At 42.1% G+C, this 13,375-nt stretch overlaps 2 protein-coding genes across 4 annotated transcripts in view; both read right to left on the bottom strand.

Moving 5' to 3' along the window:
* Positions 1–13,375, bottom strand: part of DYNC1I1 (dynein cytoplasmic 1 intermediate chain 1) — a 411,944-nt gene that overhangs the window by 275,517 nt on the left and 123,052 nt on the right. The gene's annotated exons all lie outside the window — the stretch shown is intronic.
* The window catches only part of PPP1R9A (protein phosphatase 1 regulatory subunit 9A), a 133,095-nt gene continuing 123,594 nt past the window's right edge, over positions 3,875–13,375 (bottom strand). For all 3 annotated transcript variants that reach the window (XM_058830763.1, XM_058830762.1, XM_058830764.1), the window contains 2 exons: positions 10,436–10,618; positions 3,875–9,499 (listed from right to left, as the gene is read on the bottom strand). In XM_058830763.1, coding sequence (XP_058686746.1) covers positions 9,287–9,499; positions 10,436–10,618 — 396 coding nt within the window. In that variant the 3' untranslated portion in view covers positions 3,875–9,286. The remainder of the gene's footprint in view (positions 9,500–10,435; positions 10,619–13,375) is intronic.

The following is a 13,375-nucleotide window of genomic DNA, read 5'->3' as shown; positions in this document are numbered from 1 at the left end:
AAGAGTAGGGAATCGCTTTGGAGAGGTTTCTTACTGGGAGAAGGGAATTTAGAAAAGCATTTTTTTTCTCTTAAAGAGTAGGAAACACCTCCTGCACACCTTCAGCAGGAAGTGCATTAGCAGTTCCTGTTGTCTGTCACCCCAAAGGGAGCATTTCTGGGCACCTGGCAGCTATTCCCCTGAGCCATGGTCATGCACGTTCTGTGTTTAATTTCAGCTGGTGTGGAGCAATTCCTATGGCACAGCTGTGCACCAGGCAGCCCTTCATGTTTACCTGGCATCAGTTACTGACATTTTTGCACTGCCAAAAGCCCCCCAGGTTTCCTTCAGCTAGTGTTTTTGGGATGATGTCGTTTGCAATGAACTGAACTCAGTATCCTTTGAAGCTGGAGCTCGTGGAGCGAGCTCTTCTTGCATTACTGTAGATGCCCTTACCCTCAGAGCAGCTCCTGCTGTGCTTTCTGTGAGAGTTCCCACCTGTGATCAGCTCTCCAGTTTTGTGAGAGTCGCTGACATTCAGCTAAAGGCTGTGTTAGACATGGGATCTCTCCTGCTGGGGTTGCCACTCTCCTGCCTGCACCTGCCTGCACCGGCCCTTTTCAGCACCTTGGCAGCCCCTCCGAATGCTGCCACCAGACATCCCTGAGGGCCACCAGCCCCTCTCCATCCTTCAGCTGATGCAGTAGCTTTTCCTCACTGCAGTTCTTCCACCACTGTGGAGAAGAAAGACAGGCTGCTCCTGAAGTGCAAGCATGGGAAGAGAAAGCCAGTCCCTGGGTGCCGATTGCTAAGCTGGCTTTGCTGCTCCCTCCTGCCGCCTGCTGCAGCACCAGCCACAGCCCCTCTACTCTGAAGAGTATAGGGGAAGTCCAAAAAACACAGGAGTGCTTCTGCCTTTAAGACAGACCAAATAACCTGCTCTGTAGCGGCCCAAACACTGAGATAGGATATGGAGTATGTGCAAACTCTCCTGTGTCTGTGTTCTGCTGTTCTGGATGAGAAGAGGCAGTACTTCAGGCTGAGGTTTGGGTGAGCAATGGCCCTGGACAGTAAATGTGTGTTCTGACACCTCTTGGCTCCTGCACCTTTCCTTTCTAACAAGCCTAATGGCTTTCACCCTCTGGTAGGAAAAGAGTAACTGCTCCTTTCCTGAGCCAAAGGGACAGCTCTAATGAGCAGCAAGTCAGAGCCAGCGCTTGTGGCCGGGGCTGTGCTGCTGTATGGGAAGGAGGGTGTCATCCCTCTTCCTCTGCTCAGCTGAGTGGGCTGTGGGTCTTGCCACATCCCCTCCTGCCCTCAGAAAGCCTCTGCTCCACCCCAAGCCCCCCCACTGCCACTGGCTCACTGGCACAGACACTGTGGTGTAAGGCACGTCCCTGGGCACACGAAGCTGTGTGAGGCTGAAGAACAGCCAGTGCCATGCTGGCCCTTCCAAATGCCAGCAGCTGCCCTCTGCTGCCACGGCAGACAGCTCGTACCACCTGCCTACCCTCAGTGGTCCTGTTACTTGTGATGTTTTGTACCAAACAGCATGTGCTGCAGGCTCAGTGGTGGCTGAGGGGCACACTTGGTGTCAGGTAATCCCACAGCTGATGCACATGTCTCTGGGGGGCGGCTCTGCATTAGCAGGTCCATGCACAAACTCTGCTTACAGCTCCTCTCCCAAATGCTCAGTTATCTGGGGACCTGAGCACTGCGCAGGCTTCACTGTCTGCCCATGAAGGCTTTGCTGCAAGGACTCTTCAGTTTGGATCACAGTTCCGAGTCTTTTGCTGCCCATGGCCTGCAGCCCTTCCACAGAGCAGAGCCAGCCCTAAATGAGGGCAGCTTTTGTCTCATCCCTTTGCTGTACTTTGGCATTACCTAACTTGCTTTCCTGCTCCTTCCTTAGTAACTCCTCTCCCTGCAGGACACTTGCAGCTTCCCTCCTAAGCGATGTATGTTCTTACAGGAACTTGTAATCCATTTTCAGCCTTGAAGAACTGATGCCATTCCCAGAGCCCCAGCTGAAAGAATTGCTCTGAAGGAAGTTCTCACAGTAAGGAGAGGTTGTGCTATTCACTCATTTGTGACTAGCCATCAGTGGCTTGTGCCACTTTTTGTTCTGAATTGCTATGTTCTAAACAGTTACATCAAATGTTAATGGCAGTGACACAGCTGAAATGCCAATCAGCCACTCTGCAGGTCCTGGATTTACTCTTTGGTTGTAGAAGAGCAACAGCCACTTCCCTCAGCAGTGCAGAAGTAACCCATCAAAGCATTATTTTCCTATTTTACTGTTGCTTAAAGCATCTTCAAATGAGAAAATCTACATGTTGCTGGATCTTGTCAAACTTCTATTTTTTAAATTGGTTTTGGCCTTTCAGAAAATCAAGACTATCTTCACTCGTCACTGGCTTTTTTTTTCTGTTCTAAACTGCTCCTGTGCTGAGGAGTTTCTGTCGGTGCCTAAAGCTGAACCATGGGCAAGCGAGGGGCCTTCTCTTTTATGACAGCATTTGAGAGAAGAGACATCATAGCCATCTGCTGTTCCAGTAACATTCTGACCTGAGGTGAGCAGGGCAGAAAGCCCATTGCCAACCTCCTCCACAGGTACCCGGAGGTGGGAATTGGAGCAGGGACACCAGTGTTCCACTGGTGCTGGGCAGGTGCTGAGCAGCAAGTGCTGGGGTACAGCTTCTACCTCCTGGCAGCCTCAGTGCAGAAACAGCAGTGATGTAGGAACAGGAAGATGCAGCTCAAAGCCTGGCTTCCAAATTACAAGGTAACCTGCACACTAAATCAATGCTAAAGTATAACAATACTAAATACTTATACAAATAAAATTTAAAAATTTAAAAAAAAATTGAAAAGTAAAAAAATAAATAAAATTAATAAAAAAATTAATGCTAAAGTAAATGCAGGCCTGCAAGCCCAAGGAGGGCATAACCCATCATCTCTAAGATGCTGCAGAGACTGCAGCAGTTCTGGGCATTTCCAAAACCCAGCAGTAGCTATCTGAGACAACCTGCACAAACAAGACATATGTACAGATGGCTCCAGCCTAGGGAGCTGCTGAGCAGACACATTTTACATGTCAGCTGTGGACCTAGAGCCTCTTAGTATATCTATTTTAATTAAGATAATAATTTTATGAATTGAGGATTCTTTTTATCTTCTTGCAGTGGTGGCTGTATTAGAGGAAGGCAAGATTTATGATTCAGTCGTTAGGAAACACAAACTGGGTTAGACAGATTAAGTGCACAGTATTTGGCCTAGATTCTGCCAGATGTAAACCCACTGAAATAACTACAGAAATTGCACAGTCTGTGCCCTTCGATTTTCCCTAAATTAATGCTTTACTAAAATCAAATAAATAAAAGACGTATTAAACACATTCAGTAAAAGAGCTCCTGGACTTTGAATGTATAAAATGCCCATTTTAACTGACCTACACTTGAGTGTAAAATGTTTTTATGTAACAAAACCAATCCAGATCTTTTAAACACACAAACATTGACCAGTACCAATGTGAAAACACCCTATTTTTACATCAACCTGCAGCAAAAGACTGCATGCTACATTTCATCTACATATGAAGAAAAAAATACCATTTTCTTCCCTTAAATTTTTTTTTTTTCTTCTTTCTACATAGTTACAGAGTATAAATGAGACCCACTTGGAGGCTTGTGAATCATGCTGATTTGGCCAAGAGCTGGGATTAAAATAATCTTCAGTTGAGCAGAAGGAAGCAAGGAAAAAAAAGCAGGGCAAGGTACATATTCACCTGACCCCCTAGCCTGATCCATGCAGCTGTCCAGTCATCCTCACCATTTATTATTTCTTCTGGAATGACCAAGCAAAGGGCAGAAAAGTGAGGACTCATTAGAAATTCTAATAAAGATTCAGGATTTCTCATTTTATTGCATTCGTTGTCTAACAACAATAATACTCATTGGCAAGAAATTTATTTACACTAACAAATTAACTTTAAACCACAAGGCTTTGTTGTTTGTATTTCAACTTTGTAAGAAAACAAAGGGCTACCATGATGTTTTCTTTCGATGTCTCCCAATAACTAAATATTAAACAAAGTTATCTTGGGGAAAACTCAACAATCTAGAGAAGTTCATATCAACCAAGCACAAGAGAACAAGCTCAGACATGGCACTACTGTGTCATTCATGCAGGTGGTCAGACACCAAGATGTACAAACAGAAAGTTCAGGATAACATGCATTTCGTATACATTTGACCTCTTCAAAAAAAGAACAGAAAAAGGAAAAAATCTGAAGCACAACTATCTCTTTAACCATATAAAAAGAAACAATGTAAGAAGCCAATTTTTACAGTAAGCACAGTGCATTTTAGTCTTTTAGCTGCCTGGTCTTCTAGCAATATGTGTAACACTTGTCAGTGACCAGTGAGATACCGTTGCAACGTGACTGGGAAATATGAAAGCAGTTGTTGAGTGAACGTGTATGGGAAATTGTAGTCAGAAGATGTTCATTGTGCACTCTTCACTTCTAAATGGGCTGGTTACTCCTTATGCCTGGTGCCCTGAGATCCCCCTTTCCTTCAGACACTTCTGCACAGGGCCCAAATCCACTACCGATGGTGGCAGTGGCAAAGCTCCCACTGGAAACCCATCAGGAGCTCCTGGGTTACGTGGGTTGGATCTGATCTCGTGAGCTTGAGCCTTCCTCACCTCTCTGGATAGGAGACCCGCTAATTCAGCAGGTTTCACAAACCCTACAGCTTGTTCTTAACACAATCCACGCTTCCCAAAGAAACAGGCAGCCCAAGGCACTACCACCAAACCTTCCTGGAAGATGTGCATTTTTAAAATCATTACTTAATGCTAAAAGCAGAAGTACCAGTTGGTACAGCTGATTAGTAACAGAAAGCTCATTTTGTATTGAGGGTTTGGAGGGTTCAATGTCATGACTAAGATACTACAGCTTTGAAAAATCAGTTTCACAGGTACAGAAAAAAGTCCAGTAAAATCCACAGGGAGGTTAACAAAAGAGACTGTGCCATCTGCAGATGACCCACACTCCACTCCAGTGAGTGGGCAAGTCTCCTTGGATTTCACCTGTCATCCTGCTCAGAAACAAACTGCTGAGAGTGCTCAATAAAAATCAAAGGTGGGGTTAAAAAAACACAAAAAAAGTGTTTCCTTGCTAGAATACTGACACCCAACTACATGATGATCCTCTTCCATATTACTGTAGAACAGTACAAGTGTACAACAGTACATTCTGCACTATGTACAAGTGTAGCATTTCTTTCTCTTCTTTCTCTTGGAAGTGGAACACAATTCATTCTCAAAAATGACACTGCCCACCTCTTACCACCAGTCCATGAGCCAGGAGGTGAAGGTGTAGCAGCTCAAGAGGACAGGAGGCTTTGATAGAAGCAATAAAGTATGAGGAACCCTGATCTCAAGTGTCAAGCACCTCTGAATGTCAATGAGAGCTAAGGGCTGGCAGGTTTTAGAGGAAAGCTGCTCAGTAATTCTAGTAAAAGCTCAATTCTTGTGGTACCCCTGCAGCAGACTACAGCCATAGCAAAAGAGATGCCATTGCAAAAAAATTTTTGAGAAGCTGAAAAAATACAAAAGCATTTGTTTACACTGAAATACAGACATCTAATGCCATTCAGCTTTTTATCACTGGCTTCTGTTCCACTGTGTATTTTGAACCCACGACCTTGAACAGGCTCCACTCCCAGCAACCCCCAGCAGGACCTGCTGAGGGCAGTGGGTGAAATGCAGACAGTGGGAAACTCTCTGTGCATTGCAGTGAGAGGGTGCAGGTCCCTCCTCACGCCCTGGCCCTGGTCTCCTTGGGCAAACTGAAACCCAACAGGGAGTTTTAATGGGAAGCTGCACGGGTGCAGCAACCCACCCGTGAAGAAATGGGAAGATACAAGCTGGAGGTGATTAAAGTCAGTATGTTTGGCTGATTTGAACAGAACAAGGAGCCACTGCTCTCCTTACACTCTCAGTATAAGCACTAGTGTTTTTAGGACTAAAGTAGCCTGCAGTGTTGTATATTTCATTTTCTATTTTTGAGACTTTCACTTTTTCCTAATTCTCCGTTCTTCACCTTTTTAGAGGCCCTATATATTCACGCAATAGCAATGAACAGAAATAGAGTTTACAGAACTGGCCCAACACCCTAACCAGGGAGAAAATAACTTGGGCCAGCCTGCTGCAGTCACCCAGGTGTAACAGTGACACAAGCACATGTCTTGAGGTGTAGAAATACCACACTGCCTGCACAGCAGTTCAGTGGTGGCCAGGCAAGTCAGCCTAATAAAACCAGCTTTACCTCCACAAATAAATACACAATATAGGTGACATTATGCCTGCAGGTCAGGTCAGTGAGAAAGGCTGTCCAGCCATTCAGCAAATTTGTTTCTTCTTGTTACATTAAGTCCCACATTAGTCTGACTTAGCATTGGTTTATAGAAAGTTTAAGTTAAGAATGATGAGACACCCACCTTTTGTTTCCTGTAAGTCATAATACAATACAAGGGAAAAAGAAATTGCAACACAACTTTACAGGTCCTATAGAATAGCGAGAAAAGTTTCAAACTGTGCTTCATGTCTGTTATCCAGTGACGTTTCTGCACTTTCCAAGATTGAGTTGCTATATTTCATAAAAGGAACCACATAAATCTTTCATCACAGAAAGAACAGCAAAACTCTTGTCATTGTTCCGTTTCCTTAGTTGTCACATGTTGATCAAAATGCATTTTAATGGTTTTAATTTAAAGGTAAGCCACTAGGTTTTTTTAGGTTAGATTTTTGTTGATGTTTTTAGTCTGAGAATAACAAAATTACATTATCACAAAGCAGTAAAAATCCCCTGAATACTTAAAGGACTTAAGTTGAATTAGTAATTCTGCAGAATAAGTAACATGATTTACAAAAATATTAACTAGGCACCATTCTAAGAAACAGGAATGAAAACTCAATATATAATGCAAAGCAGTCTGCTCTGGTTTCTAAATAAAAAAAGAACATAAAACAGTGACACCACCTGAGATTATTATATACAACCACTTAAACATTACTACAATGTAAACATAATTTAAAAAGAAAATCATCATCTAATGTATTTATCAACATTGCATTTCAAATATTAAATTTCCAGTTTCTTCCAGGTAACCTCTCTTACTCTAAGAATGCTAGTTTTATGAGGCTGTTAAACATTTGTAAATTTCTTCTCCTATGAATGAACACAGAAGGATTTACTGCAATGTGTACTTTGGGTTAGCAGGTGTATTTTGCTGCTGGTGGTTTATCTCAAGAAAAGTATCACAAGCCTTTAGAAATATCAGCAAGTATATTTTATGGCAATTTAAATTTTAGATCTGAATAAAATATACATCAAAAACTTGTAGAAGTTAGATTTGGAAGGAAAAATAGAGCTAATGCTAAGTAGATCTGTTGTGTATTAATTTTGAATGAACTAGGCTCTCTCAGTTTACAGAGCATTTTACATGTCAAAGAAATTATTAGGATCAAAAGAAATGTAACTCTTAACAGTACACCCTAAATGTTCCAAATCTGAGCTTCAGAGAACTTTGCAGACACAAATCTGAATGCCATGAAGTACAGACCAGAAGAGAAGCCAAGCCAAAGTAAACACGCTTTTTCTTCAGAGGAATTTTCAATTCTAGGCTGGCGCATTTTTAAGTTCAAGATTCTAACTTTGCATCACCATCTTAAACAACTTCTGGGTTTTCACAGCTAGATGAAGACTGCCACTTGCAGGCTGCATGAGTGGGAAGTGACGTTTCTCAAGCGTACACAGTCAGCTCTGACTGTAGAGCAGTCAGCTCATGCCTGCAGCTCCTCATTGTGGAGATCTGCCCATTGTCTGTCCAGTCTTTTGAAGCAATCCTGTATAGCTCAGTACTGCTGGTGAGGCAGTAACACCATACCCTGCCTCTGTCACAATCAGAACTACACAGCAGGCTTCATCCATGGCCTCACACACCCCAGAAATCACTGAAGTATGACCACTGCTAAGCCATCAAAATGTTCTACAGCCAAAGCCCAAAAGTTCAGGTTTTGGTTGGATATTCTTTAAATACATCAATCAAAACAGTTAAAATGTGGGAGCTTTGGATTAAGTAACCATCACCTCCATGGCAGCATTGACCTTAACAGCAATGTACTGAATTTAATTTTAACCAGAATCACTCATCTTTCTCTTCTTAAAGTGCACTTCTGTAAAAACTGAAAATCTACAGCAGACTCAAGTTTGATAATTGTTTCCAATACCACCTTCATAAGAGCAGAGCACAAAGCTTATTCTCCCAATGCTTACTGACTGGAGAATGAATTTGAAGATGTGGTGTTTTGCCTGGGGAAAAACCAACTTGAAACAAAATAAACCCAGTTTCCTGTATGAAACACATGAAAAACAAAGCAGAGTGTGCTATAAGAAAGTTGCCTACACACTGGGAGCACAATAAAATTTATACAGATTTATATGCTGTGCTCTAGTTAGAAATTCATTCTTGCTCAGATATCTAAAGGATAAATGTTATCCTCAGATTTCTGTGTAAACCCACATAACCATTTAAGGCTTTGCCTCCTTCCTGGATTAACTATTGTACAGTTAACAGAAAGAGTTTCACCTCCTGTCCTCTACCCAGGGAGAACATTGACTCTTGTGTCTTTATCTCCAGTGTATAAGAAGTCACTGAACAGTTTTCACAGCAGTGTTGCTTAAAGGTACTGATGCAAGATGGAACTTATTCCAGCAGACTGAACTGAGTATCCAAACACCGTAAAGAAGATGAACTTCCAGTTAGAAAGTTAAGTCAAATCTTAGCAGACAGAGCACAACTCCTTTTACCCAGCTGAAGAAATGTTCCCCAACCATACTGACTGGCCATCCTTTGCAGAAGAGGTGAAGCAGTGGACATGCTCCTCGGCATCATGCTGGTTACTGAAGTGACCAAACACACAGAGCTCAATAGAGAAGAGTAGTTTGGAAGGAAATACCACCACACAAAAAATGAAATCTGTTAGCTGTCAACAAGAACAGAACAAACTGAGGGGCTGGGATTATTTCACATGGCAACAGCTACGAGCGTGAACTGGATATGCAGGAAAGAAAACGACACAATATAAATTTCTCTAGTCATTCTATGTACAGCCCCCATCTCTCTTTACACAATCTTGAGTGATGAACACAAGAAAGCTGAAGGGGCATCAGAGTGGGTATAAGTTTCTCTCTCCTTAACATGCCTCCACGTGCCAAACACAGCAGCACCTCTGCTTGTCACTGCTCATTAGTGCCCTCTGTTGCATCTGATGAACACTTGTCTGTTTTCTTTGATCTCCTCTGCAGCTGCTCTTGTTCCTTCTTTCGAAGCTTTTCCCTTTGCTTTTCCATTTTCTCTTGAGCTTTGCGAGCCTTCTCCAAGGATGCTTTCATTTCCTTTAGCTTTCTTTTAATGATTGCTCTGTCCTGGGAAGATGTCATACCAAGAGCCTGGGGTGGGGAAACAAAATTTAAAATAATTTCTTATGGTTTAGTCTATCACATTTTGTTTTCATATTCTAGTAATAATTCTCCTTAGAAGATTGTAACAACAAAGTGAATCTCTCAGAGACTCAGATACATCACTGATGTGCAAGTACTACACTTCATGCTTCTTACTTCTAGAATACTAAAGCGTGAGACCTCATTGCCACCACCAATGTTGATTTCATTGCTCAAATTAGGCAAATAAATTGTTTTATTGAAATCATCTAAGTCCACACAGAACAAGAATTCCAAATTCTCACTGCTATGCCTCAGTCAAAAGTTCACCTGCAGCCTTCTAAGACACATAGTCAGCGAAGTGCCACCAAAAAATTCAGAAAAGAAACACCAAACTTGGACTTCCAGATCTACTGAGCTTCCTGCAACTCTGTCCTGTATTTTTGACTGAACTAGGCTCATATTTTTACTACAAGAATCAATGCATACTTTATACATCAAAACCCTATTTAGTTCTAACATACTACAACTGGTATCAGCTTATGCGTCCCATATCCCATTAATCCATTATTCCCTTGCTATTTCTGATATGTATCTATCTTCTCAGAATCACCCTTTCACAAATTAGAGGTGGGTGAGAAATACGTGCATGCAAATACTACTTTCACACACTGCTGTATGATCTGCACATGCAAATATGGGTACGTTATACACATGGAAAATTTTTACAGAGCAAATGCCTTGCATTTCTGAAGCTTCAGAATCCAAGTGCATATGGGAATTTCTTAAAGCGTTGCCATGGCTTTATACTTTCTGTTTATTATTCTGGCCTATCATGACTCTGTGCACAAGGATTTGCTGCTTTCTGGGTGAATTCTTACTGCCTTTGAAATGATTTAAAGTGACGAAAAATACTTCAGTTAATCTTGAAGCCTAATTAATTACCTTGAGCTTACTGCCATCCAGCTGAAGGAGATGCTCCCCATTAATGTTTTGGGCACTGAATTCAGAAACATACTGTTCAAGGTTCAGGCTCATCAACCAGTGGGAAACCTGCTGCACACTCCACTCGTGAACAGCACGACTCTGACACTGACTGTGCTTCGGAGACTGTCCTTCGTCAAGGATCTGTGACAAAAATATTCCACAGTATTATTAAAGTGCAACGCAGATGAGTAACAACATTTTTCTGCACAAACTATCTTTGCACTACAGTAATAATAATTTCACACTGTTATATTACATCTCTATCTAACCAGACATCTAAGAATGAGTACAAGGTACCCAAAAAGTCTTTTATCTATAGAATCACAGAAGGAAAAGAACCTGGAATTCCTTTTAATCCAAGCAGGGACTGAAATGGCCAGGTGGCACAATTCAAACCATGTATGCCTCCCATCCCCTTACAAGACTTTTTCCTTCAAATTAGCAGGTTTCTAAAGGATGCAGTAAATTTCGTATTCCACTTCCTCGGCTCATTCACAGATCTTTATTATTTGTTCAAACTATTAAAAAAAAATATCAGGGGAAAATTAAACCCTCAGAAAACCACTCTAGAGTTCAAAGTGATGATAGCAAACCGCCAGTGACACTGATACTGTCTATGGAAGAAGACTTACAAGATGACACAGAGGAGTGGTACAGAACACACAGTGATCCTACAGACCTGGCCCTGCTCTCACCACTGCTGTGGGTGAGAGCACAAACCCTACCAAAAAGGGCAAGTCTGGCATCAACTGCTGGAGCAGACCCATGTCCCTGCTCTGCCACTTTATTCCACCCACGGGTATGCCAGTGGGACCCGAAACAAAAGCTATTCTGTCCTGACTGTAGTCAGCAAAGCAGCTGCTACAGGCTGCAGCAGCTGTCTGCTGTTAGAGCAGCTTTTTTTTTAGGTTAGATGATGCTGGGAGCTCTCTCAGCTTCTGGCTGTCCAGTTGTCAGGGCTGGACACTATCTTTTTCTACTATTGCCAGCATGAGCTCAGCACAGCTAATGCCTGGTCTGGTAGATTTGTTTTGACACTGACCCTCCTCCTGCTTCCAGCATATCACAAAAAGTTCAGTTTGCTGTGGCCTTGAAAACTCAGTAACAAGGAGAAGGCAACTCAAGACAAGGAAAGAGGAGCCAGTGACATCTGTGTGTTCTGTGCCAACAAGGGTGTTTGCCACACAACACCACAAGACAAGAAATGTGACTCTGCAAAGGAGACAGTACATTGCCACGTGACAGGCACGCAATTCACCACAACAGCACGCTAGTATCTCACCTCATCATCAATCATATCCAGGCTCTGAGTGAGGGAGCAACAAAGAAACGGGAAAGAAAAGCATTATAGAAACAAAATACCAAACATGTAACAGCATGTGAAAGTTCAGGCAATGGCAGCACCAAGATCTGCAAACAGTTAGGGCTACTTAAAACCAACAAGATTTCTTTAAAAGGAATTATTTCTAGATACAAAGAGGTTATGTTCAAAGCTCAGCACACATATGATTTGGCAGCTAAATTTGACACTACATCAATGGAAACCCCTTTGGAGTTCCTGATCTTGACACCCTAGAAGAGGTGGGAACCTCTCTGATGGCTCCAATTTCCAAGAGCAAAATCTCTTTAATTAGGGGAGAACCAACTCAAGAACTGGGTTCCCTCCCCACCCTTCCATTTTTCCATCTTCGAGAAATGCTGATGGGGCTCCTGGGGAAGCCAGAGCAGAGGAGTGCTTGCAGCAATGTGCTGTGGAAGGCTGAGGAGCAGCACCAGCCTCCTCCCTGCCCAGGGTGGCTGCGGAGGTTTCCAGGGCAGCTCTTGCTGCCTTATCTGGAGGCAGCAATTTGGAACACAGCAGAGGATGGAGAAAACACAATCATTTTTATGGACCTGCTCAGGCCTGGTATTTTACAAAGTAATAGCTGAACACACAGAATGAAAGGATTTTCAAGCTTTTAATTCAATACCACTAGAAACAGGACATTGCCACAATCAAATACATAATATAAGGGGATTTAAACATGGTAAGATAATGAAATACATTAGAATGACAGTACTAACACTAAATAAAGTGCAAGTGATGATTTTGCTATTTTCAGTAATTCACAGCATACGCAGACCTCTGTGCTGTTTCCTTCTGTTATAAATTTTTGCCCTTAATTACCTGAAGTAAAAGCAACCTCAAAAGAATGGCTGGGCTTCGAGGCTTGCAGTTTGGCAAAGAGAGCTGCACAGAAAAGCTTTCATTCTTTAAACCCAAGTAAACCATGGAGGTAGTAATAAAAAAAACTACCTATGATTAAAACAACAACAAAAAGGTACAGAAGGTATAGATACTTTGAGTTCCCCCTCTCTAGTAAAAACAATTTGGCACAAATCTCACATGATAAACGTGAAGTTCTTATGGAGTGTTTGTAAAAGAACAAATACACAGGTTTTCTGACTCCACAAGATGTGCTGTCAGCTACTGTCAAATCGTACAACCTCACCTACAACTGAGTTACAAAACTAGTATCTTAAGAGTATTTTCAATACATTATATTCACCTCAAATATGTCACCAGTTAACAGGGTTAGGAATACCTTTTTACTTTATCATTGTATGAAAAAGCTCTGGTTTGGAGTCATTGACTTCAAATCCACTGTGCAAAGCAAGCACAAAGAATGCAAAGTGGATTAAGACATAGACATTATAACCAGTACACGTACATTCAGGTACAGTAACACACAATTACTGCACGTACAGGTCATTCTTCCACGGTAAAAACTGGGGTAGGTGAAGGTGCCTTACATCTCAACTACATTTACCAAACTTTACTGTTTTGTTTGGTATATCAAAACTGTCTTAGGCCTAGTTTAGTGTGTTTATATCTATATTATAGATGTATAGTGTGTA

This window comes from Poecile atricapillus, chromosome 2 (assembly GCF_030490865.1).
Source record: "Poecile atricapillus isolate bPoeAtr1 chromosome 2, bPoeAtr1.hap1, whole genome shotgun sequence".
In the NCBI taxonomy this organism is placed as follows: Eukaryota; Metazoa; Chordata; class Aves; order Passeriformes; family Paridae; genus Poecile; species Poecile atricapillus.
The sequence above is the reverse complement of the archived record's forward strand: the minus strand, read 5'-3'. Positions and strand labels throughout refer to the sequence as shown.